Genomic DNA, 24,888 nt, shown 5'->3' with positions numbered 1-24,888 from the left:
ATGGGGTTCCGCGAGGGCGGAGGAGCGCGGAAGTTCGTCCTCTTGCTGGCCTTGCTGCTGGACCTAGTGGCCGAGGCGCCCGCGAGCGCCGTTAACGAGACCATTTCTGTAGAAGCATCCATATCGGAGCCCATCGTGAAGCTCATGGAGCAAGGTGAGGGGCTCGGAAAGGTCGAAGCCTTTTGAGCCTGCCTAGGACAGGAGGGAGGAGTCCAGAAAAGGCGAGCTGCAGGGGCGCACGCTTAGGGCGCAATCCTATACACGTTTAGGTAGGGACATTGCCCAGCATTCCCCAGCCCGCTATGCTGGATGCTGGGAGTTGTAGGACTTCCTTCTGTCTAAACATGCGTAGGCTCGCGCTCTTCCTTGCCCGTTCTTTTTATGAGTCTGCGCGCCTCACAACACTGGCGACCACTACGTTGGCCACAGAAGAGAAACGCTGGGAAAACGGCCTTTCCCCTTCACTCTCGTTTGCTTTGCAAACAAGCCTCTGGTGCTCTTCAACCGTGCAGCTGCCTAGCTGAGGCGAGCACACCACAAGTCCAATAGCCTCGTGTGGAGAGGACGTTGCTTGTGACTCTTCGCTTCACACAGCGTCCCTTCCTCCCTCTAGCCTTCTCCCCCGTCCAAGTTCCAGTGACTCTTCCGTCGCTGGTTCGTGGCCTGTGCCAGGAATTCCCACTCACGGCTGAGCTTTCCGATTATTTCCCCCCACCCCCTCGGGGAGCTGAAGGTTGTTTGGCTTGGCCCAGCGCAGACGTAGACGCGAAGACGACGACACTTCGTGTGCTAGGCCAGATATTTACAAGGCTGAATAAGAGTCGTGATTTTTGAACAGCTCTTAATCATTCCTTGTCAGGATGTAACGTGCCTTCCTTCGCCCCCCCCCACCCATTGAGTGGGAAGAAGGTGACACGTTCGTGCTGCGATGCCAAAAACGGACTTCTTGAAGAGAGGGAGGGCAATGTTAAAAACTGCAGGCTAGGAGGGGGTCATTGCAGCTGGAAAGTGTATTGGGTATCTTTAATTTCCCTTTAACCTTGTATGGATAGGGAGATATTTTTCTCCCTCTCTTATAATACTAGAACCCAGGATTATCCTATGAAGCTAATTAGTGGGTGATTCTGATTCAGGATAGATAACAGGAAGTACCTTTTCACAGCGCAAAGTTAAACTATGGAATTTACTACCACATAACATAGTTGTGGCCACCAATTTAGATGGCTTTAAAATGGAATTGGACAAATTCCTGGAGGAGAAGGCTATCAATGGCTACTAGTCCTGATAGCTATTTGGTACCTCCAGTATCAGAAGCAATATGCCAATGAACATCAGTTACTGGGGAATATGGGCAGGAGGGTGCTGTTGCACTCATGTCCTGCTCATGGGCTTCCCATGGGCAGTTCGTTGGGCATAGTGTGAACAGAAAGCTGGACTAGATGGACCCTTGGTCTCTGATCCAGCATAGCTCTAGTCTTATGTTAATTCTAGAGCAGCCTTCCCTGGCCTGGTGCCTTCCAGATGTTTTGGATTACACCTCCAAGTATTCCTCATCATTTGCTATGCTGTCTGGGGCAGCATGATTCCCAACACATCTGAAGGACACCAGGTTGGGAAAGGCTCCTCTAAAGACACTGAACAAATCTGATTGGGGCAGCGCCTCCCAAATTTTTGATACCTGCTTTTAAAAATTGTTTTCAGCCGCTCAGATAGCTTTGGCAGTATAGAAATGTACTAAATAAATTCTCTGAATTAAAAACCACTCACCCCCCAGAGAAAAGGGTTTACTTGTCTAGTGTGTAAGAGAATATTACTCATCCTTGGAGGTATCTATCCCTGTGTTTATTGCGTGTATATCCTGCCCTTCTTCCAAGTAGCTCAATGCCGTGCATGGTTTTATCCTCACAACAACCCTGTGAAGTATGTTAGTGGGAGGGATAGTGACTGGCTCAAGGTCATCCAGTGAGTTTCATGGCTGAGTTGGGATTTAAATCTGGCTTTCACTAGTCCTAATCTAGCACTAACCACACTGCCTCTATAATGGGCCTCTTCATGAGAAGGAGAGTAATTCTGCTGCACCTCTGGATCAGGAATGAATGAATCTGCAAATCACACTTAATGCAAAAGCACACAGGAATTACCTGACCCCAGCAAAGGCTGGCTCAAAGGAGGCAAAGCCAGAACAGGGAAGTGGTCAGTTCCAACAGTAATGGGTACTTTAAGTTCATATGAGACTTAAATCAATTTCTCAGGGCACATGTGTTGGGGACTTCCTCCATTAAAGAGAGCCCCCAGCAGATACATGAAGTAGCTTTATACTGCATTGCTCCATCTTGCTTAGTATTGACTGGCAGGGTCCATCTGTCCCATCAGGCCTGGTTGAGGCACCAGTTAAGGGCGCACACCCCAGCAGGGCCCTATTGACTAGGGTGACCATATGAAAAGGAGGACAGGGCTCCTGTATCTAACAGTTGCATAGAAAAGGGAATTTCAGCAGGTGTTGTTTGTATATATGGAGAACCTGGTGAAATTCCCTCTTCATCACAACAGTTAAAGGTGCAAGAGCTATACTAGAGTGACCAGATACAAAAGAGGGCAGGGCATCTGCAGTTTTAACTGTTGTGATGAAGAGGAAATTTCACCAGGTTCCCCATATAGACAAATGACACCTGCTTAAGTTTCCGTTTCAATACAACTGTTAAAGATACAGGAGCTCTGTCCTCCTTTTCATATGGTCACCCTACTACTGACAAGAGTCCCCTGGAGTAGCTCCTTTTCATCCTTTTAAGCTGTTTGTTCACCCACCTCTTGTTGTGGCCCAGACCATCGTGGTGGTGAGGAGGAGCAGCAGTAAATGCAACTGCCTACTCACTAACTGCCTCTTCCTGTCAAGCAAGCAAATTAAATGATGAGAAAGGATGAGGAACAAAAGCAGCTGGTGTTAATGGTGGTGGGAAGGTAAGTTCACAGAGGGAACGGGGGGGGGGGGCGTTGAGGGTGTCTTGCCTGTGGGCCCTCAAAAACTTAGAGCTGGGCGCGGTTTCCCATGACCTGCTTCCTGATCCTTTTAACTGGAGATGCCAGGGATTTAACCTAGAAACATGTCACAATTACGCTTGTTAGTCTGTGTTTAAAATAATGTTTCACTCATGATATTCCTACGGGTTAGCTGATTCAGTCTAAAAGTGACAAATTTTAGTTCAAGCTGGGAGTTTGAAATTAGCACTATGCTATCCTCATCCATGTAATGATCTCTTCCACTTGCTACTATTAGGTAAAGGATAAATAAATAAATAACCATTCTGTGTTTTCATTGCAATTTTATATTGGAGGTAGCTAATCTAGGTATAGGTACTTTAAAATAGTGCATCCATGCCCCCCATACCTTCTGATATGTTAAATCTCTCTAATTGTATTATTAGACTCAAGTACACCGAATAAATCATATAATCAAGCTGTGTCTGTAAGATCACAGCTTGAAAAATGATGCTTATTATTTCAGCTATAATACCACATTGTTCTAGCAATGCAATTCTACGAAGAAAGTGTTTTTGTTTTGTTTTTTTGGGATTATGCCAGCTTTTCAGATCTCATTAGTTCCTGATTTTTTGTTTAGTCCAGCAGGGATCTTTCTGGGGCTTGCTAGGTGCAGCTTGAATCAGGGTGCCTAGAACTCCAAAAAGCAACCCTCCTGTTGGAGGTATCCTATTGGAGGTATCCTGAAAATGTGAGTGTAGATGAGTTCACTTGGTCAAACTGCGTTTACGAGAACGGGTTGAGGGGCCCTGTGAAGCATTTAGTGAAGTGGGTGTGAATCAGTGGCCATGCACTTAGCTTGCAGTCCAACCTGTGTTATCCATGTACATTGGGACACTTCTGCCCCTCCAGTTGGTTTGACCTGCATCTGTGATGATCTCTCATCACTGGCTATGCTGGCTAGCACTGATGGTAGTTGTAAGTAAAACATCTGGAGAACCATATGTTGCCTGCCTCTGATGTATGCACTCAATTCACTTTATTATTTATTTATTTATTCCAGTTATTTATTTGCCAGCACTGCAGAAAATGGGGGTTGATTTGTTAACTGAGCCATTGATCAAGTAAATGCATGACCTCTTCATCATATGGCAAACTCCAGATTCACTCAACTCACCCATGTGGTAATGCGTTGAATTCTGAGTCTCCTATCCTTCCTTTAGCTTTCAGGGCACAGTAGTTTCTGCTAAGCCACAATTCTTGCCTAATGTAAAATGTTTGCAACAAGGCAATTCAGATTTTGGGGCTGCTGTGAATGATTAACGGGGAGGGTATTGATTCTGTAATTGCATGATTTTGAACAACTCATACTGACATTCTTTGAAAGTAAAGCTTCTTAAAATCTTCCATAAAAATGCACTGCAATATTACACACATTGAAAATGATAAGTAATGGAAGTCATTTCTACTCTTGTTTTTTTCATTTTTTAAAACACACACAATTAAATAAATAAATAAATTTAAATCCTCTATAATACTTTTATTGTTTTGTGCTAAACTCCGTGCAATGGTTGAAATGTAAAAGTAATTTTGAGGTGGAGGAGAGGAAAAGGCTTGGAAAATTGTTGTTTTAATATGAAGGAATATCTGAAGATAATTCATACCAATGAAAAAAATGTGTGTAAATAGCTAGGCTTTGCAACTTTATGTACTTTATCTGCCTTCAGTATATAAGTGGGTAGAGCATTTTATATAAACTTTTGTCGCTGGACTATATATCTTAGAATACTGGTTTAGAAAGTTGCACAAGGAAACAAAAATTAATAGCACAGTCCTGTACTTTAGCAGTGATCTGTTACACATTTTCAATATGGTCCTCCACTTAAACTGATATACTTGTATAAAAGATAGTGTTTAACCAAAATCTGTTCTTGAAATGTGGTAGTGGTGAAAGAAACATGGGACAGAAACAGGTAGGAAATTAATTAACATACATTTGTTCTCACAATTTGCTTAATTATTTTTAAAGAGTTACATATAGGGCTGTGTGGAATAAAGAAGGTACTCTGGTTTTTAAATTTACCTATTGGACTATATTTAAAATAATCATTCATGTAGGTCTGTATACCCTATTTTTCAAAATCAGTATATATTTAAAGAAGCAGATATGCCATGTTGGATTTGCTTTCAGAAATATATTACATCAGAAATGTGCAGTTTCTTTCACTTTACCCCACTGAAGGGAAAACGGCACGATTCAGATGAAAGGCACTTGAAAGGATTTAAGAATGTTTTCTTATAATTAACTTTACGTTTTGTAATCAGCATTTGGTGATTGTTACATTTTCAGGTGGAAATATGACACAACCCAAGGAAGTAGAATTTGGGGAATGCACAGTTACTTGTGGTAAGTGTAAAAGCAGATGAATAAAAAACATAGTGTAATTTGGTGGGACTTTATTTTAAGGAACAATATGCTAACATTAGCTGGTTATCCATTGTAATTTGTACGCCCTCATTCACCTCTCATTGATTTCACTTGTTGATAACTATAATTAACTAAAATAATTCAGTTGATTGTCATTTACAAATTTAGGTCAGATCTCACAGCCTGCAAATTCCTTTTAAAAATCCATCTCCTTTCGTTTATTGGCTCATGAGCTGCCTTCACCAAAGTAACAATTTTCTCTATTTGTGAACATCTGTGAGACATTAAGAAGCTGAAAGACCTTCTGATGCATCTCACAGATGTCTTCCTCCATACAATATTGCCAGCTCTATTAAAACAAATTGCTGCCCTGCAATATAGTCTATTCTGTATTCAATACGTCATACAATTTATTAGTTGTGCTAAGGGTAGATGAGGTTTCAGAAAAGAATGGAAAGACAGCATTCAGTAGTAGGGTGACTGTTGTTTAGTAGCAAATGCCCGTGGTCATGCAGAGCAAACAGAAAAAAGGATTGTTGTTGCATATCTTACAATGGCTCCATTTCTTAGGTAGCTTGCATAGAGAAGCATGTCCTGTTCAAAAAAATTTTTTCTTTAGATGCTGCTGTTAGATTAGTGAAGGAGAAAATATTGAATGCCCCCCCTCCATCAATGAACATTTTCTGCTAGGAAATATTTTTGATATTGAATCATATTCTTTTTCCTAATTCATTCTTTTTAAGACTGTTTGTACACTGTTCCTATAAATTATTTTCAAAAATTGTGGAATGACCTCCATGCTGTCCCTATTGGAAAATACTTGGAATTGAACCGGAGACTTTCTGCATGCAAAGTATGTGCTCTATCACTGAGCTATGGCTCCTCCCCAGAATTTCTGACTTCACAATATTCTAGTAATTGTTAAAATTCATTGTTACCCATGCGCTCCTAGCTCCCCACCCCACTTTCTTTTTTTTTTAATATACAAATAATATAGCATTGCTTTGTCTTATGCTGTTATATTTTACACACAGCATTTTAAAGCACGGTGCATTTTATCCTATTTTTCCCACAAAAGAAATGTCAGATAGGTGAACATTATTCCCATTTTTATTGATCAAGAATTCAGGCTAAGAAATAGTAACTTCTGGGGATTAAACCCTAAGCTACAGGGCTGAATTGGAACCGGAATTCAAATCTGGATCAAGCTGTCCATGTCCAAGATTATTCTTGCCAGTATTATTATTATTATTATTATTATTATTATTTATTTATATAGCACCATCAATGTACATTGAAGTATTCAGCTCAACTTTTAACTGCTCCCTAACATCTTCTGCTCAGTGTGATCAGTTTCCCCCCGCTATTGTTGTTCAAAATACTTTCCCCATTTATTTATTTATTTATTTATTTATTACATTTTTATACCGCCCAATAGCCAAAGCTCTCTGGGCAGTTCACAAAAATTAAAACCACAGTAAAACACCCAACAGGTTAAAACACAATTACGAAATACAGTATAAAAAGCGCAACCAGGATAAAACCACACAGCAAAGTTGATATAAGATTAAAATACAGAGTTAAAACAGTAAAATTTAAATTTAAGTTAAAATTAAGTGTTAAAATACTGAGTGAATAAAAAGGTCTTCAGCTGGCGACTAAAGGAGTAAAGTGTAGGCGCCAGGTGGACCTCTCTGGGGAGCTCGTTCCACAACCGGGGTGCCACAGCGGAGAAAGCCCTCCTCCTAGTAGCCACCTGCCTTACTTCCTTTGGCAGGGGCTCACGGAGAAGGGCCCCTGTAGATGATCTTAAGGTCCGGGTAGGTATATATGGGAGGAGGCGTTCCTTCAGATAACCTGGCCCCAAACCGTTTAGGGCTTTAAATGTCAATACCAGCACTTTGAATTGGGCCCGGACCTGGACTGGCAGCCAATGAAGTTGTAAAAGGACTGGCGTAATGTGATCTCGCCGGCCAGTCCCTGTTAATAACCTTGCTGCCCTGTTTTGCACCAGTTGAAGTTTCCGGACCGTTTTCAAAGGCAGCCCCACGTATAACGCATTGCAGTAATCCAAACGAGAGGTTGTTTTTGTTTTGTTTTAAATTCTGCTAATTAAAACATGTTTAAATTATCTTCTGGCCATCATTCTTTCTCAATATTTTGGATATATTGATGGCTGATTTTCTTTTCAATTTAGCCATTTTTCTGAATTGAATTGATATAGTTGTTTTCTACCTTCTTCTGTATTATTAATAAAGCTGTCAAATTAGCCCTGGTCTAATGCCATTCAAATATATATTCCATTAAATCCAAAATCTCCCCATCCCATGAAAACCCCATTTTGTATTGTATCCAGTGGTGTCCATCCGCTAATTGAACAGAATGCATCAATGATACAGAGTTCCCTTCTGCCCTGTACCTCCCCCCCATGCACACACACTCCCCCAAATGTGTTCTGGAGGGTCGGGGCACCCTCAAACAGTTTGGGAGGCATGGAGGGCTGCAGGGGAGAGGAGAGGAAGGAAAAATTCCTTTGCGCCAGTGCAAGTCTTCTTATGGCAGGTCAGATATCACTCTTTGACTTGTTAGTACTATTACGATCCGACCTTTATTTTAAATTCCATTGCTTGTCTCTGAGCCAATTTGAACGAAATTCTCAAGGAGAACTTCACTTGAATATGATATTGTATAAATATATAGAAAATTACTAGCTACTAAAGGATGGAGGCAAAGACATTCACATTGTAAGAGAATACAAGCAGAAAAAATAGCTAAAATTAAGATTTAAGAAAACAGTAAAGACACTTAAGATCTTCTGAGTTAAGTCTTTTAGGCTATGTAAATTTAGCTCACACTGGGCAGTCGCATCTGGCCTATATTTGCCTCATGCACCCATGTTTTCACTGCATGAATATAGAATCTGCCATCTGCTAAGGAACTAGCAACCTAGAAAATTGTTCTTTCCCCCCATTCTGCTGATGACAAAATTGGGAAAGAGCTATATCCAGAGGTTACTTCCCTACTTGGAATGCACTTCAATCATGGATTTACCTCTTTAAGGCAGTTTCCTCCTCTGTTTCCTCCTCTGTCATTTACTGGAGCATTTCACAATTCAAGTGAAAAGTGAGTAGGATTCGACAAGTGCCCAGTTTCAGTTTCTCATTTTTCAAGTCTTCTGTTCATCTCAAACTTTGTGCTGTTCTTTAAAAGTCCATATGAAAATGGGTATGCACTTTTTTGCACACTTCTCCTAATACATGTGTTTTTGTACACAATTTTGACTTACATATACATTCTTGTATTTTTCCTAACAGAATATTTATGTTAACTAATACATGCATTTCTGTGTGCACTTTCCCCTGATATAAACATTTTTCTACACACCTTTTACATGTTTTTTCATTGGAGAACTCCATTGCAAAATTTGGAGAAGTGGAAATTTAATAGAGTAACTGAGTTTTGGTTCTCATATTGGTTGGAAAGTGTGAAATTAGGTAAATCTGCAAACTGCACAAATTTCATCCCCAACCCTAAGAGGGAGGATGGTCTTACCTAGCCAAGGTCTAGTGTTCCTGGATTGTACTATGGCCTACTGTTGACTCTGCCATTGTTCTACTTCAAGTCTGATGGAACCATCTTTCTGCAATCATACCTCAGTCTCAGGCTGATTTTGACAGACTGTGGGTTCCTCTAAATGAGTGATTTATTGCATGCTCGTGATTGGCCTTTCATGAAAGTTTGCGAGTCTTTTACATTATGTCATCAATGACCAGGATATCTCCCGCAGTATCCCCTGGAAATTCTGCCTTGAAAAAAAAAAACATTTTTAAAGTGCTAACATCCTGAAAAAGCAGGATCTTCTGCCACTAGATGGCACTGTCTCATTGAAGTGAATGGAGGGGAAGTATTCAATTCAATTCAAAACATGTGGTCACCCCTCTCCGCCAGTGTAATGCAGCCCATAACAGTTGCACCAAAAAGCCGGAAGCACAAAAGCCCTGGGTATGCAATGCGATTTCCCCTTAATGTAGAGATGTTTTCACTTCACAGCCACTTTTTTAAAAAAATTGTGAACTTCCTTTCTGCCATTTAGTTGCCAATGATTTGTACTGCTACCTCTATTTAAGACTGAGACAAGCATTTAGACATTTTCTTTGTTTAGGAGAATTCATATAGTAGAAGCAAGAGTCAAGTGGAACTTGAGGGCAGGAGTCAGGGTTATGAGTCTTTGGCAGTGGTGGCCCAGATAGAAGGACACTGTCACACACAGCCCATTCCATTTAGGATGAGAAAAGTCCTTTGTTATATCCCTGGTAACTCTTACTCTCTCTACCCCACTCTTTTTTCAGTCATAAGTTTTCTGCTCCCTTTATGTGGGTTAAAATAATATTCCACAGACCTCCAAAGAAGAGAAATGTCTTCAATAAAAGTGTCAGTTCATTGCCATCTACACTTCCGTTTTCTTCATTTTTGAAATGAGACATTCTCAGCTGTTTAGTATGAGCCTTGTTTTGTGACAGTTCCAGTAAGTGTTGCAGTTTGCTCTGTCACTTGAAGTAATGTTTCATGACTTATACATTGCTTAAGAAATATTACAAAATCCATCGGGTTTTATTCTAAATATTTAAAGATGCAAAATTCTTCACCACAAGGTATTTTTCATATACACAATATTCAAATAGACTGTTCTGTTTATTTCTAGATCAGGAAGATGTTTTTAAAAAATCTTTCTTCTCTGTTCCCATACAATTCAATAAACAAAATATTTCTATAAAGGATGGCAATCTACTCAGTATTTACTGGGACTAAACATACTATTCTCTCCTCCCTCGCATCCTATGCCATTTGAGTGAACTGAGTACAGAGTGTTTGGCAGAAGAAAAAGAGAAAAGCAAAGAAACACAGCACATGTGTTGAATATGTTTGTATTTTTGAAAGTAACATGACATTCCTAAGTGAAAGGCTGATATCTGAGATTTGGAATTCTTTATCTAATTTGAAATGCATGTAGGAATCTATGTTTTCTTTAAGCTGCAATTCTCTGTGCGCTTGCTAGAAAGTATGTACCCTTGAACTCAATGGGACTTATCCCTGAATAAACATCATAGGTGAGAGTTGTATACCACAATCTCCTTTATTCTCATTATTCTCATTTATAGGGTGACCATATTTTGAAAACCAAAAAGGAGGACAACATGGCTGCCCCAAAGGGGTGTGCCCACCAACATGTCCAGCCCCAAAGGGGTGTGTCCACCAACATGCCCAGCCCCCAAGGGGGCATTCCCACCCAAACATAACCTTGGTCACATGTCTGATTTCACAGCACACAATTAAGACAAATCTGTTCTATATAACACCTTAATGTTAAAATCACTGGAATAAAGAACAAGTGAGACATTCAATATATCTGAAATTAACTTCACTCATTTCTACTTTTGTAGCTTTTGCTGTACTTTGAAGCTTTTGCTATACTCTGTGTGATACAATATCTCCTTCCCTCAAATATCTTTTCTGACTGCAAATCCTTCTCTGGATGACCATAGTCTAACCTTTCCTAACATTTAACACTCTTTCCCCATCACCTTTCTCATATCCACACTCACAGATTCTGTATACTGCTACCACTAAACAAATGGAGCAGTTGACAAATACAGAAAAATCTAATACAACAAGCAAGCAAGCAAACATTCAGAAATACTATTACTCTGCAAACATTAGCCATGGAACAAAATGGACTAAAGACTAGCATTTCTTAGCTTGTTTCAACTTCAACCAGACATAACAGTCAAAAACAACAAAGAAAAATACACCTACCTCATTGACATAGCAATACCTAATGACAAAAATGTTGCAGAAAAGGAAGAGAATAAGAGAGAAAAATATCACCACTGGCTATGGAAGTTAAAGAACTATGGCAACAGGAAAAAGTTACAATTGTTTCGTTAGTCACATCAGTCACCAGCATCACGTCATTTTTTTTTAACAGAAAACTTTCAGAAATTAGGCCTACCAAAATACATGCATGCCAACATCCATAAAGCAGTCATACTTAAAACATGTTCAATAGTCAGTAAATTTCTGAATCAGTAAAAGACAGCATGACTTGGCAAAGCCCATCATGTTCATCTAGAAAAATCACCATGAGCAAGAAGAGAGATAGATTGATGATGATGATGGCAACCATGTTAATTTTTAAAAAGATTTTTTTAAGAAAGATGAACAATTATCAGCAATTTTTACAAAATATATGTCATGCCAATTATATCAAACACACTGGAGAAGAAAGTCTATGGGTCAAAATGCATTCCTTAATAGGAATATCACCTCCAAATCATACACTCTCTCTCACACACCTCACTCTTACCTCCTACTTGCTTCTTCCTCTTGCTTCTTCCTTCATCTTCCAGCTCGCCCCCCCCCCTGACGATCTAGGTCTTCTCCTTTGCCAGAGCGATTGCGCTAGCCAAGAAGAAGGCCAGATTGGCACTGGGAGGGGCTGGAGAATGCGTTCCTGGAAGTCCAGGAACATGTCCTTCTAGGCCCTCCCAGTGCCGATCTGGGCCTTTGCTTTCCCAGTAAATTGGGGCCCAGTCCCGGTTGCCCCGGAGAGCCTCATTTTTCTGGAGGTCTCCGGAGTTTTCCAGGTCATCTGGAAAACTCTTCTCTTTTAGCTGTTTGTCCATTGACAAAGGGGAGGATCTTGCGAGCAGAATATCACGAGATCCTCCCCTGGTCTAGACATGCCATGAGAAACCTTTATGTTGATGAACCCACCGATTGAAGCTAGCATCCAACACTGGAGAACATATGGTGAATTTGAATAACTGGTGGCAAGGATTTTGTTTTTTGACTTCCTTCCTCCATTTATTTATTATCTTTCATTGAGTAAAGCATACCTCCTAACAGCCACCACTGCTACTGGTCAGGCGTTAATGATCACCACCATGTAAAAAAAGCCAGATGGAATTCACGTAAGAACTTGTCAGTGCTGGCTCCTGGGTTTTTTCTTCTTCTTCCAATGTTTTGGGCAAAACCACATGAAAATCCCAAGAAACATTGTAAATCAGATATTTCTGACAGACTAGGCTCATCTCTTTCCCGTGTGTTCAGAGGGGCTGTTGCAGTGAATATCTCATATTGGATTTAAAAAAATCTGTGCAGCAATCACCACAAAGTAGAGGAGAAAAATGATAAGCTATTTTCAGGCTGAATACCATAGTGATAACACACACCATTTATCTTATGAGGGTTGCTTACAAGGTGAGATCAGTGTGACATCTGAAGGCTTCCTTTAGCTCGGAGAGTGCTTACTTACTTCCTGTAACTCCTAGATCCTGTGAGGTGTTCAGCATTGTAATTTTCCATTGGCATCAATAAGAGTTAAGGAAGCTCAGCACCTGATCAGAATGAGCTCATCAGAGCAAAAATGCTCCAGGCACCAGATGGTGAAGGCTTTGAAAGGCCAGGTTCACAAAGGCTGCAAAGCTACCGTTGATATTTAAATTTTAATTAACTTGTTTGTTTTTAGCAGTGCATAAAATGAAAGTGCATATTACATTCTACTAAAAGGAGAGTGGCTTTACATTGTGGGATGATGGGGCACCATCATCTAGGCAGTAGTCCCAGGCAAAATGAGTGGTATGAAATATTTTGGTGTAAAAAAGAAATTGTTTTGCTGAAGGCGTATAACAGGATCAGAGTCTAGGAGTTGAACTAGAGGAATATCCACCAGAAAGAGAGAAAGCAAACAAATGGTTGGAAGCAGAAATATGTAATTTTACATTTTCTATTCTGATCAAAGGTATTGGCATTCGAGAAGTTATATTAACTAATGGATGCCCTGGAGGTGAATCAAAGTGCATTGTCCGTGTTGAAGAGTGCAGAGGACCGACAGATTGTGGATGTAAGTAATAATATATGTAGTATTTATTTATTTTATTTTATTTATTGCAATTCTATAATGCCCAATAGCTAAAGTTCTTCCTAGTTAGCTTCAACAGGTAATTCATGTCTCATTTCCATAATAACATATATTGATTCTGAGGTAGGTTTAAAGTGACGTGGTCCTGTACAACTTTTTTTAATATAGTTACTTTCAAGCAGTTTTTAAATATTAGTCCAGTAGAATGCAATTTATAATTATTCCAATTTAAATTATAATTTCCAAAGCCCTAGCTTGTTATTGGAATAGTCCCCATTAGTGTGAGATGTATAATAATTGGGTTTTTTTTAGTACAGGCACAAAGTAACTATTAAAACTCTTCTGCAGGGGGCAAACCAATTTCTGAAAGCCTCGAGAGTGTGAAGATACCTTGTATTTTTGTACCTCCAGAAAATCGATTTCAGTATGTTTGGAAAATGTTGATTCCAGAACAGGTTAGTAATTTTGTTACATTCTGTGCAGTGCTTGTACTTAATTATTTTTTTTACATTTCTAATGATTCCATGTAAACTGCTGGTTTCCCACAATGCTGTATCTCTGTAACTTACCTTATTAGCAATTCTTGTTAAACTGCACCAGTTAGACCTAGAAAAGATGTATCCATATCCCTAAAGAGCTCACTACAGAAAGAACAGTTACCCAAAGAGGGAAACATTGAAGTGTATATAAAAAATAAAATGGAAAGACATGAGAAACAAATACCTTCATTCTTATTTTATTGTCTGAGGCAACACTCTTTCTCCCCACCATCCCTGTTCCCTGAAGAATAGAAACCCCCGACTTCTGCACATGCCCAATTCTACTATTCACCTTCTTCCTCCATCATGGAAGCAGAGAGAAGTTATATTAACTAATGGATGCTCCTTGCTTCAGCTTATTCTGGGCTTAGTTACTTCCAACCCATTGACCAAAGAGAGCACTTGAAGGTAAAGGAATGACAAAAGCACAGAAGGTGAAAGAATAATTGAATGGCCATTGCTTTCCGACAAATTCCTAGATTAGCTCCACTCTTCCTTATTTAAATATAAAATAATTTTGAAAGTAGGCTTTCCTTTTCACTTCTTTGCATGGAATTTGTGTTCTGAAGAACAGACTAATTAATAGTTGTCAGAGGTTTATGATACATCCTTCAACTTCACTGAAGAGAAAACTATAATGTTGGAGACTTCAGAAGAATCACAGTTTAGAATATAATGAAGGACCATCGAAATAAGCTCCCACCAAATTGTCACAGTATTTTGGCATAGTACAGTCTTTCTGAGATAATCCAACTTTGTCTTTCTTGTCACCTTTGAATTGATAGCAATCACTCATTCTTCCTAATGATTCAGCTATTCTGGAGGTACACAGGGATACTCACCCAGTTGCATTTGAGTGTGATACAACAGAAGATGATGAATTGATTGCGTCTGTAAAATACACAGTGTATACAACAGCTGGTAAGTTCATAGAAGTTTGTAAGTGTTTTAGTCAGATGTTGCATTAAATCAGTCTTTATGAGAAGATCTACATTTTCCATTTGTAGCTTAGGAACTACAAGTGGAGCAATCCATTAAACATTGATGTTTCTCCTCCCCTGCAGAGGGTATGAGGGAACAGACTTTTCTGCAATCTCTACTAAAATGAATTGCAATACTCAACACCAGTTCTTGATGGGTTGCGCTCATATAAAACAAGACACCTTCGGAAAGCAAGGTGTTTGTTTATATTGCAGCAATGCACAACCTCTGATTGTAAAATGTATAAGCTAGGTTTAAAAATACACATCTTTGTATAATCTGCATTTCATCTTTAGCCTTTTCCCCCTCACTGATTTCAAAAGACAGGAAGATCAGGCAGTTTAACAGAAGCATCTGGTGACACCTTGTTCAGTTCTCCCCAGGCCCTTTGTAATGATCTTGCAGTGCTGCAGAGTAAGAATTTTACTGATGTACTACTTGAAGCTGTCATCCTGAATTTTGCCACTCAGAGTAGATATCAATTCAAGCCTTCAAAAGAAGCCTGAAATCAGCATGAAAAGAAAACATTATAATTCTTTCTCCTGCAACATGTTGATGAATTAGGCAGTAGAGATCACAGAAGAGCTCCTGAATAACTCTTCTGTGAATTAAATTATAATAACATGGGAAAGATTCATATGAATCTCTGATTGCAAGAAACATATGCAGGGGTGCTCCTTAAGTAATGTATGAGAACTCATCCATAATGTAGGATGACCAGATGTAAAAAGGTGCAGGGGGTCCTGAACCTTTAATAGTTGTGTCGGAGAGGAAATTTTGGCAGGTGTAACTATTCCCTCATCTACACAGCTATTAAAGGTGTCGGAGCCCTGCCTTCTTTTGCATCTGTCCAACCTACCTATCACTTGAATGTGTAGAGTGCTACCACTAAATAGAATGAAGCATTTCCTTTGGGTGGAGTCACTGTTTGATTAAATATATGGGATTGTGTTACTGCTATATTGGTTGATAACTTTTCTGTGGATTTTATCCTATATGATTTAATTGCTTGTATTTGTTTTTCAATTCATTCCTTATATACTAATGGTAGAAAGGTAGACTATATGTTTAGGTATTAATGGATAAATAAAAGTAAACAAAGGATTGCATGTTAAAAATGGTGGAAAACCTGGTCTGGCTATAGAGCAGGGATGGGAAACCTTTGGGTCATGGACTGGATATGATCCACAGGGCATCTTTGTCTGGCAGGGGCTCGTGGAGAAGGACCCCTGAGGATTACCTTAGGGTCCGGGCAGATACATATGGGAGGAGGTGTTGCTTCAGATAGCCTGGCCCCAAGCTGTTTAGGGCTTTGAATGTTAATACCAGCACTTTGAATCGGGCCCGGACCTGGACTGGCAGCCAGTGAAGTTGAAAAAGGACTTGCGTGATGTGATCTCATTGGCCAGTCCCTATTAGTAAACATGCTGCCCTGTTTTGTACCAGTTGAAGTTTCCAGACCATTTTCAAAGGCAGCCTTCCCTGGACCTTAATAATTACAGACCGGTATCAAATCTTCCATTTTTGGGCAAGGTGATTGAGAGGGCAGTTGCCTTCCAACTCCAAGCAGTTTTGGATGATACAGATTTTCTAGGCCCATTTCAAACCAGCTTTAGGGTGGAATATGGAGTTGAGACAGCTATGGTCACCTTAGTGGATGATCTCCACAAGAGTATTGACAGGGGGAGTGTGTCCCTGCTGGTACTTTTGGACCTTTCAGCAGCTTTCGATACCATCGACCATGGTATCCTTCTGGAACACCTGAGGGGTTTGGGAATCGGGGGCACTGTCCTCCAGTGGTTCCGGTCCTACCTCTCAGGTAGGTTCCAAATGGTGGATGCTTGGGGATAGCTGCCCTCTGAGGAAGGCAGGGAGTGTCTCATTTCCCGGTAGTAGTTGTAGTAGTAGCAGCAGCAGAATTGTTGAATACTTTCTACTCTAGACACCAACACTCCTTCTAGTGCTTTCAGGCAATGACATATCCAAATAATGTGTCACATGCACTTTACTGGGCAATGTGTTGCATTGCAACAGCCTCTGCCTGCATAGGAAATGAGCTGAATTAATGAAAACTGCACTGCAAAATTGCCTCGGCACAGGCCAACTGTATCGTGTCCGTGTGGGTGATTCTGAACCCTGGCCAGCTGCTGCCTCCACCCCCTCCCCTGTTGTTGCCAACACACTCACTCACATGGGTGATGGAACAAGGAGCACACTCTGGCTCTTGTCTGGCTCTCTCTCTTCACATGGCAAGAGGAGACGACTCATCCCCTTCACTTACAACACACTCCCTCCCCCGCAGAACTATTATCAGAAAACATGAATAAACTGCCTTATGTCACTGGTTTTGTCAAAAGCAAGTTAAAAACCAAAATAGGCTGGAGTATGAAACAGAGCAGCGGTGCAACAGAAAGGGCATCAGCTGATCTCAGTTATTAATGAGCAGGATTTTTTTTTGTAGTGGCCAGAATAAGTTGACAAGACCAGGGGTGGGAGCAGTATTTTTGAATTCTGTTAAGTTTCCATTTTTACTAGGAGGGGAGCTGAATTCTTTTTATCCTCACTACAAATTAGGAAGAATGCCCCTTTGGTTCCTCTGTGGTTTTAGTTGTCTTATTATGTTTTAACTTACGGCATTAGCTTTTATTGGTTTTGTTATGTTAATGTCTATTGGTCTGTGACTGCAATAAATTATTCATTCCTTCATTTATCCATTCCTACTCAGTAGTAGCAGGACCTATTAGTCTAGAACAGGGGTGGGCAGAAAGTAGATCGTGATCTACTGGTAGATCACTGAGTGATTTGTAGTAGTTCAGTAAGGAGGTTTCACTCCCAATGGTTTAACAATAGGAAAACAAACTGACGCTCTCCCAACGTAATTATACTGAAATGAAGAAAGCTTGTCATGGGGGGAAGTAGCCAGGAATGGATTTGTGTGTGTGGAAGGGCTGTAACCTCCATTCGGTTATTCAGAACAAGTTACTGGAGTCAGAATTCTTTAATTCTCTTCTTCAATTCTTTTACAGCAGGCTTCAATTGCTGGTTCTCAAGGTTCTAGTAAAGAAACAAAGCAGAGCCCACAGGCCTGATGTCTGCTCATCCTGGGTCTAGAATTGTTCAAAACCAGAGAGAAAACTCCATTAGTGATGAGTGGGAACAAACCATAGAAGCTTAGTTAGAAGTGTGGTGATTTTTGTGCAAAATCTTTCCTATGGGTAGTTTTTAGTTAAACTGCCTTATGTCACTGGTTTTGTCAAAAGCAAGTTAAGAACCAAAAATATGCTGTAGTATGAAAGCAGTGGTGCAGTAGAATGGGCATCTGCAGAAGGCCCTTACTGCATCCTACCATTTCCCTGGAAACGGGGTGGGGTGGGGATTGCTTATGTAGATTGTTCTTGTGCCTTTGACACTTGTATCCACTTATTGCCCCTAACTTGATAAGGAACTACTGCAATGCACATTTTGAGAAAGAAAATGGTTGCATTGTTTATAGTGACAGATGCGGACTGGCAGGCAGGAAGTGGCAGGCAAGGAAGCCCTGTAGTCTGAAGGCCAGGGAGCCAAGGGGGCGGAGCTTTGCTAGTGGGTTAGGTCTCCAGTAGTCTTATGAAGTGCGAAGAACAAAAAGAAACAGACAGCAAGTGAGGTGATACCTTTATTGAAGTAGACTCATGTGCCAGTGTGTAGTGGCTGAAGTATTGGACTGGGAGTCGGGAGATCTGGGTTCCAGTCCCCGGTCGGCCATAGAAGCTCACTGGGTGACTTTGGGCCAGTCACAGACTCAGAGCCCAACCTACCTCACAGAGCAGTTGTTGTGAGGATAAAAATGGAGAGGAGGATTACGTACGCTGCCTTGGGTTCCTTGGAGGAAAAAAGGCGAGATATAAGTGTAATAAATAAAAATAAAATAAATAAATGTTCGAAATGCTAACAATGAGCATTCGCCTTATGAAGAACTTTTCTTCAAAGATAGCAGTTCAAAACAAATATAAAGGTTTTTCTGTCTGAGCTGCATTTAAGAACCCCCTGCCATACCCCCCAAATGGACCTCGATACAAAGCTTGAAACAGAAACTTTTCTAATAGTATTGAAACAAGCTCCAAGTAAACTGCTTCAAAAAGCAGAATAACATAGTTCTTGCCCCTGAAAACGGTAAAACTCTAAAGTATATTGGACATCCTACATTGAGTAATACATTTTCTATTTTGAGCATCATTGTGAAGCTTCACTTGCCCTCTTTTGGCTTCGTGTCCTTTTAGCGCTGCCTCTCTTTCTGTTCCACTCAAGTTGAAGTTAAACAAATAAAGGTGAAGTTTATAGAAAATATGGGTTTGTTTTCATTAATGTTATCCCTCCCCTGATGATAAAACAAAGGCATTTTGACCATTATGGAACAAACGTCTATCTTGGTGTTTTGTTTGCTAAATTACACTGGCATCATTTGCACACAGGGACAATTTCCTTTGCAATGTGAAAATTCATTGTTGTAAGCTAGGTAGAAGTCATATCTAGGTCATTTTGCTTGCTGGAGTATTTAATAGTGTTTAGAAACAGGAATTGCGCTGTATTCCATACTAGCAGATATTCTCCACCTAATAAAATCTTAAGTTGCAAAAAGTTTAGGTTATCTGTGTACTGCTATCCAATCATAAACACTTGTCCTGTCCCATTGCTCTACTAGAAGCCAAGAATGCTTCCAGACAATTGCCCAAGCTCATTCATGAAACTTTATGGGGTGTCCAGATGACATTGTCTTCCACTTGTAAACCTCCCTTGCTTCTTCCATCTTATTTCTTTCCACACAAAAACCTGATAGGGAGAGAAGAAAAGATGGAATGGCTGCATAATGGCTTTTGATTAGTAGATCTAGAAAACATCCATCTGGGAGCACCCTGGGCTTCTCTATGAAAACAATTTATTGCATGCTCATGATTGGTCACTCACGGAAATTAGCGGGTCCTTTACATGATGGTCTCAACCTCCAGGACATCTCCCACACTTTCCCCACTTTCAAAAAGATTGAAGATAACGTAAAAGGGGGCACTATTCCAAAGGATTGGCTGTGTGAAATGCTGGTGTTGCACTATAATTCAGGGACTAGATGGCGCTTTGTAATGGAACAGATAGCAAAAGGAAGTTTTCAATTCAAATCATGGATCTGCCATGTAAAGAGGCCTATCATAACCCCAGGAAGAAATTAGAAGCAGAAAGTCTCAGTAAGGATGTGGGATTTTAGCCTTGTGTGATGAACCTTCCTAAGGAAGTGTGAGATCTTGTGCAGGACTACGTTCTGCTAGACTTTATATTATAATTGCACCTTAGAAATATCTATTAGTTGGATGCTGTTTTATCTAGTCTGGAAACTTCAACTAGTTCAAAATATGGCAGCCAGGTTGGTCACTGGTACATCTAGGGGTGATCACATTACAGCAGTCTTAAAATCTCTTCACTGGCTGCCAATTAGTTTCCGGGCGAAGTATAAAGTGTTGGTTATTACCTTTAAACCCCTAAACTAGATTAACAACTGTTACCCAGAGGACCTTCTCTTCTGCTGCTCCCAGACTGTGGAATGGCCTGCCGGAGGCGATTCGTCAACTTGACTCCTTTAGAATTTAAAAAAGCAATAAAGACTGATCTATTCCAGCAGGCCTATCCAGTGAAATTTTAGGATGTTTTTAGGATGTTTTAAAGATGTTTTAATCATGTATGGTATGTTTTTAATCAGTTTTTAATGTGTACTTTATATCATATACTTTATATATAAAATCATTTAATGTGTACTTTATATCATATACTGATATATAAAATATATATCATATATTTTATACTGTTTGTTTTGTACTTTGAATGGTTTTAGTTTTTGTGAACCGCCCAGGGAGCTTTGGCTGTTGGGCGGTATAGAAATGCAATAAATAATAAATAAATAATAACCCCCACACGCATGCTGAGTGACATAGTTCCAGGAAGGCGTTGCATGTGAAATTTCTGAACATGTCTTATTCTTTGCCATGTTTCTTTCCAAACTGTGTTGACCAACAATGACATATATGTCACCAGGGTGGTGTTGGTTTTTTAATTCATATTCACTATATTTCCTGTTTCTGGAGTTATCAGTGATCACTGAGGCATTTGAATAGAACCATTAAAATATGGTGAAAATTGATTGGGAGAGAGGAGATCCTCAATATATTTTGGGATGTCATCCAGTAAGTCAGTCTGTTGGCAAATCAATACAGATAAGCTGTCATGATGGTATAATATCACCAGCCTAAAATAGCGTCTTAAAACAGCCTTACATAAATAAGATAAACCCAGTGTAGACTAACAACGGGTGCTCTTAATCATGGATGTATGATAAATGAAAGTTTCCTTGGTTGATTTATCTAGTTTTAGGTACTACGTCATTGACATGTGGGTACAACACTTTCCAAGAGTTGTTTTATATCAGTTTCACCCTTACTAGAGTTATTCTTTGGGTTATCGAAAATATCTTTTAAATCCTACCCCTTTTCAAGTTGTGTCTGTTATTTCAAAGAGTTATCCTGATGTTCAGCATTTTATTTACTTAACCTAGCTTTAATTTTATTCATTAAAATGCTTTTATATAACATTTTAAAGAGTTATTGCAATTTAAAAAGTCTGCTTTTTTTTAACAAAGTACTGTTAAGTGACTGTGCTTATTTACTTGTCAGTTTCCACATATATCAGTTCTCTTAAATAATTTCTGTTGGTAGTCATAATAATTCCTGGTGTGCTGCAGTCTTTTTCCAACTGGGCACATGGAAATGGAAATCATATGCTCAGATCAGTTTTACTTAAAGTCGTAGTGAGGCCCTGCCTTGTAACAGTTCTGCCTGTTAAAAGATGTTCCTTTGTACAGATTTCATAGAAATCTTCAAAACTTTAATTTCCTTTTTCCCTGTGACATTTAGAACTTTCTAGTCAGACACTGACGCAGTGTAAGATAGTACAGGTGTATAAAATCCTTTTTAGCATTTTCCCCTTTTCACAGGTATAAATTACTATCTGGCACTTAAAAGGAGTGGAAAATTAAGGTCCCCTTTTCTTATTTCCATCCTGTGTAATATTCTCTTTACCAGAACATTTCCATAACAGCAGCAACAACAATAATATTTTTGCTTTTCTTTAGAACTGGAAACAAGACGGTTGAAGAAACCAAGCACAGATATAGTATTGGTGTTTGTCCTCATAACTGGAGTTATTGTTTGCGTTGGCATGATCTTTGCAATAATCTTCATCATTCTTAATTGGTACGTTGACAATACCCAAGTGTAAAATGTGTCAGGTCACACTATGTGAAGTGCAAACTAATCAATACAAGGAATGGGATGCTGTGTAAACTCCGGAAAATATCTGTAGTATGTTCAAGTACAAACAGGGATGGGGAGATATCTAGTGCAGATAGATTTATGGCAGTGAAGATGGCAATGAAGGGAGAGAACAGGATTTCCAACAGTGCCAAACATTTTCCCTTGAGATTAAAAGTCAAAATGACACACATACCTAGAAAGAGATTCCCTTCTCTAGACAATGAGCTTCTCTACATAAGCAATTTAATGCACGCTTGTGATTGATCACTCATGGAAGTTTGCAGGTCATTTACATGATATCATCAACCTTGAGGATGTCTCCTGCATTCCCCTCCCCCTTTAATCCGGCTTTCAAAAAGATCAGAGATAAGCTGTAAGAACAATTAATGGTGCTATTTCAGCAGTGTGAAATGCCGGCATTGCGCTATAATTCAGCCATTCGATGACAATGTTTGAGCATATATAGCATTGCTGAGAAGAGAAGTTTTTGATTCCAAATCACATCTAAAGGAGCCTAGCATAAACCCAGAAAGACTCCAGAAAAAGAAAGCCTGCAATGTTGTGGGATTTTTGCTTATTTGTAGAGAAGCTCTGTCTCTCAAAGCAACTGTTTCACATTGCTTCATTATAAGGTCAGCCAGGGGTTTCCAAATGTAGTCAGAATGCAGGTAGGGTTTGTTTAACTGGTAAGAGATAGCAAAGAGGTTTACCTATGGAGCTTCAAATGGCATTACAAAATAAGGGAACTTTGAGGAGACCTTTAATGGTGGAGACGGATTAGGGGAGTCAGGAGGAATGGAACTATCCCAGCCACAAAAGGCAGCATGGCAGAAGGCACGCAGAAAGGAAACTGTAGCGTGAGAGGAACGGCATGAGTGAGAAATAAAATATGGGAAAATTAAAAGAGAGAATTAAGTCAAGAGTTCAGACGTTAGTACTAGATAGAATGACATTTGAAGAATGACTGAAAAGCATCGATTTTATTTTAATGTAATAATGTGCCTGTCAGAGCATAAGAAGAGCCCTGATGCTGGATCAGAACAAGGGTCCATCTAGTCCAGCATTCTGATCACACAGGGGCCAACCAGCTGCCCACGGGGAACCTGTGAACAGGACATGAGTGAAATAGAACCTTCCTGCTCATGTTCACCAGCAACTGGTGTTTGTATGGTTGGGGACAGACAAATAGTATTTTGGAGAGTTAAAGGGAAAAGGCCATGGCTCAGCGGAAGAGCACATGCTTTGGTCCCAAGCTCAATTCCTGGTATCTCCAGGTAAAAATGGAGCTCCTGTCTGAAACTCTGGAGGGCAACTGCAGACAGTACTGAGCAAGATGGGCCACTGGGCTCATTTATCACGAGGTAGCTTATTCCTATGTTCATATAAGTTCCATAAAGATGATGATGATGACAACGACAACGACAACAATTTCTTACCTGCCTCTCCCTCTGGATCAAGGCGAGCTACAACACCAAATACAAAACACCATAAAATACATAAAACTGATTAAAAACATACAAAACTAATACATTATTAAAAGGTATCTTAAAATTCAACTGGGTAGGCCTGCTGGAAAAGATCAGTCTTTATAGCTTTCTTAAATTCCAGAAGACTACTAAGTTGATGAATGGCTTGAAAGTGGCATCACTTGGTGTATACAATCTCACTTCTCTGGGGTTTGAAGGTAAAACCTTTTTGACCAGAGGCAACAGTGGAACAAAAGAAAAAAATGTGTGTACACCATGGGACATGATGCCACCCTCAAACCATGTTAAGATCTCTCTTAAAAAGAATTTCCTATCTCCAGTTCAGGTTTTTTTAAAATATTGAAAACATGGTTAAATTTGCCTTATTATTAGCTTTTGACTTGTCTTGTAGGGCTGCTGTAAAACTCTTCTGGCAAACCAAAGTTTGGCGAAGCAGAGAAGAATCCAGTTCAATGAGAACCTCATCAGGGCAGTTGCCCACAGCAGATGCTTCTCAGTTTTCACAACTAGAAAGCACTGTCCAGGAACAGGTCTCCTACCAAGAATGGAATCCACCACCAGAAGGAGAAGACGACAAGGGAAATTATTAGGAAAGAGATTATTTTAAAAGAGAGGGACTATATTAAAGTATGCTCAAAATATTAAGAGTACCAGTTCTGAGAAGTGCTTTTTGCTGCTCTGATGAACCTTGCCTGGGAACATTGAGATTATGGTGTGAATTACTGCATCCACCAGATTTAAAGATTGATTTCCGCTTTTAAGACTAATGTGGTCCACCAGGGGCTCTTGTCCCTCTGTGTTTTTGAAAACCTGATGTTTTAATGAGGTGATACCAAACTCTCAATAAATACATTGGCACTCCAGTTCTCAGCATTTATGCTGGCATATCTTTATGTGATGTAATATGAGATTGTGATGGTAGAGTTCTGGGTATATGACTTCATAAGAAACTTCATGCTGGTACATGTGCATACAGGCCACAATCTTGCACAGGCCTTCGCACCATTAAGCCCATTAAAATCAAGGGGTCTAAAGGTATTTAACTTTGCACTGGAGTGTAGCATTGAGATTTAGCAGCCTCTTTATGAAGATCATCAGCTGCATACGGATACTCATGTTATTCATCTTTCTCACCCAGAGCTGAAAAGATGCAACTTCAGGGTCGCCTTTTACCTGACCCACTTACAGGTGATATGACATACAGTGGAGAACAAAGGGCATTTCT

General features: G+C 39.9%; 1 protein-coding gene across 1 annotated transcript; it reads left to right on the top strand.

Moving 5' to 3' along the window:
* Positions 1-24,413, top strand: SPACA1 (sperm acrosome associated 1). The gene is made up of 7 exons (XM_063125774.1): positions 1-154; positions 5,327-5,383; positions 13,206-13,307; positions 13,674-13,780; positions 14,650-14,785; positions 21,996-22,116; positions 24,055-24,413. The coding sequence occupies exons 1-7, from the start codon at positions 1-3 to the stop codon at positions 24,251-24,253; spliced, it is 876 nt and encodes a 291-aa protein (XP_062981844.1). The 3' UTR covers positions 24,254-24,413.
* Positions 24,414-24,888: the final 475 nt, after the last annotated feature.

Source organism: Elgaria multicarinata, chromosome 4, assembly GCF_023053635.1.
Source record: "Elgaria multicarinata webbii isolate HBS135686 ecotype San Diego chromosome 4, rElgMul1.1.pri, whole genome shotgun sequence".
NCBI lineage: Eukaryota > Metazoa > Chordata > Lepidosauria > Squamata > Anguidae > Elgaria > Elgaria multicarinata.
The sequence above is the reverse complement of the archived record's forward strand: the minus strand, read 5'-3'. Positions and strand labels throughout refer to the sequence as shown.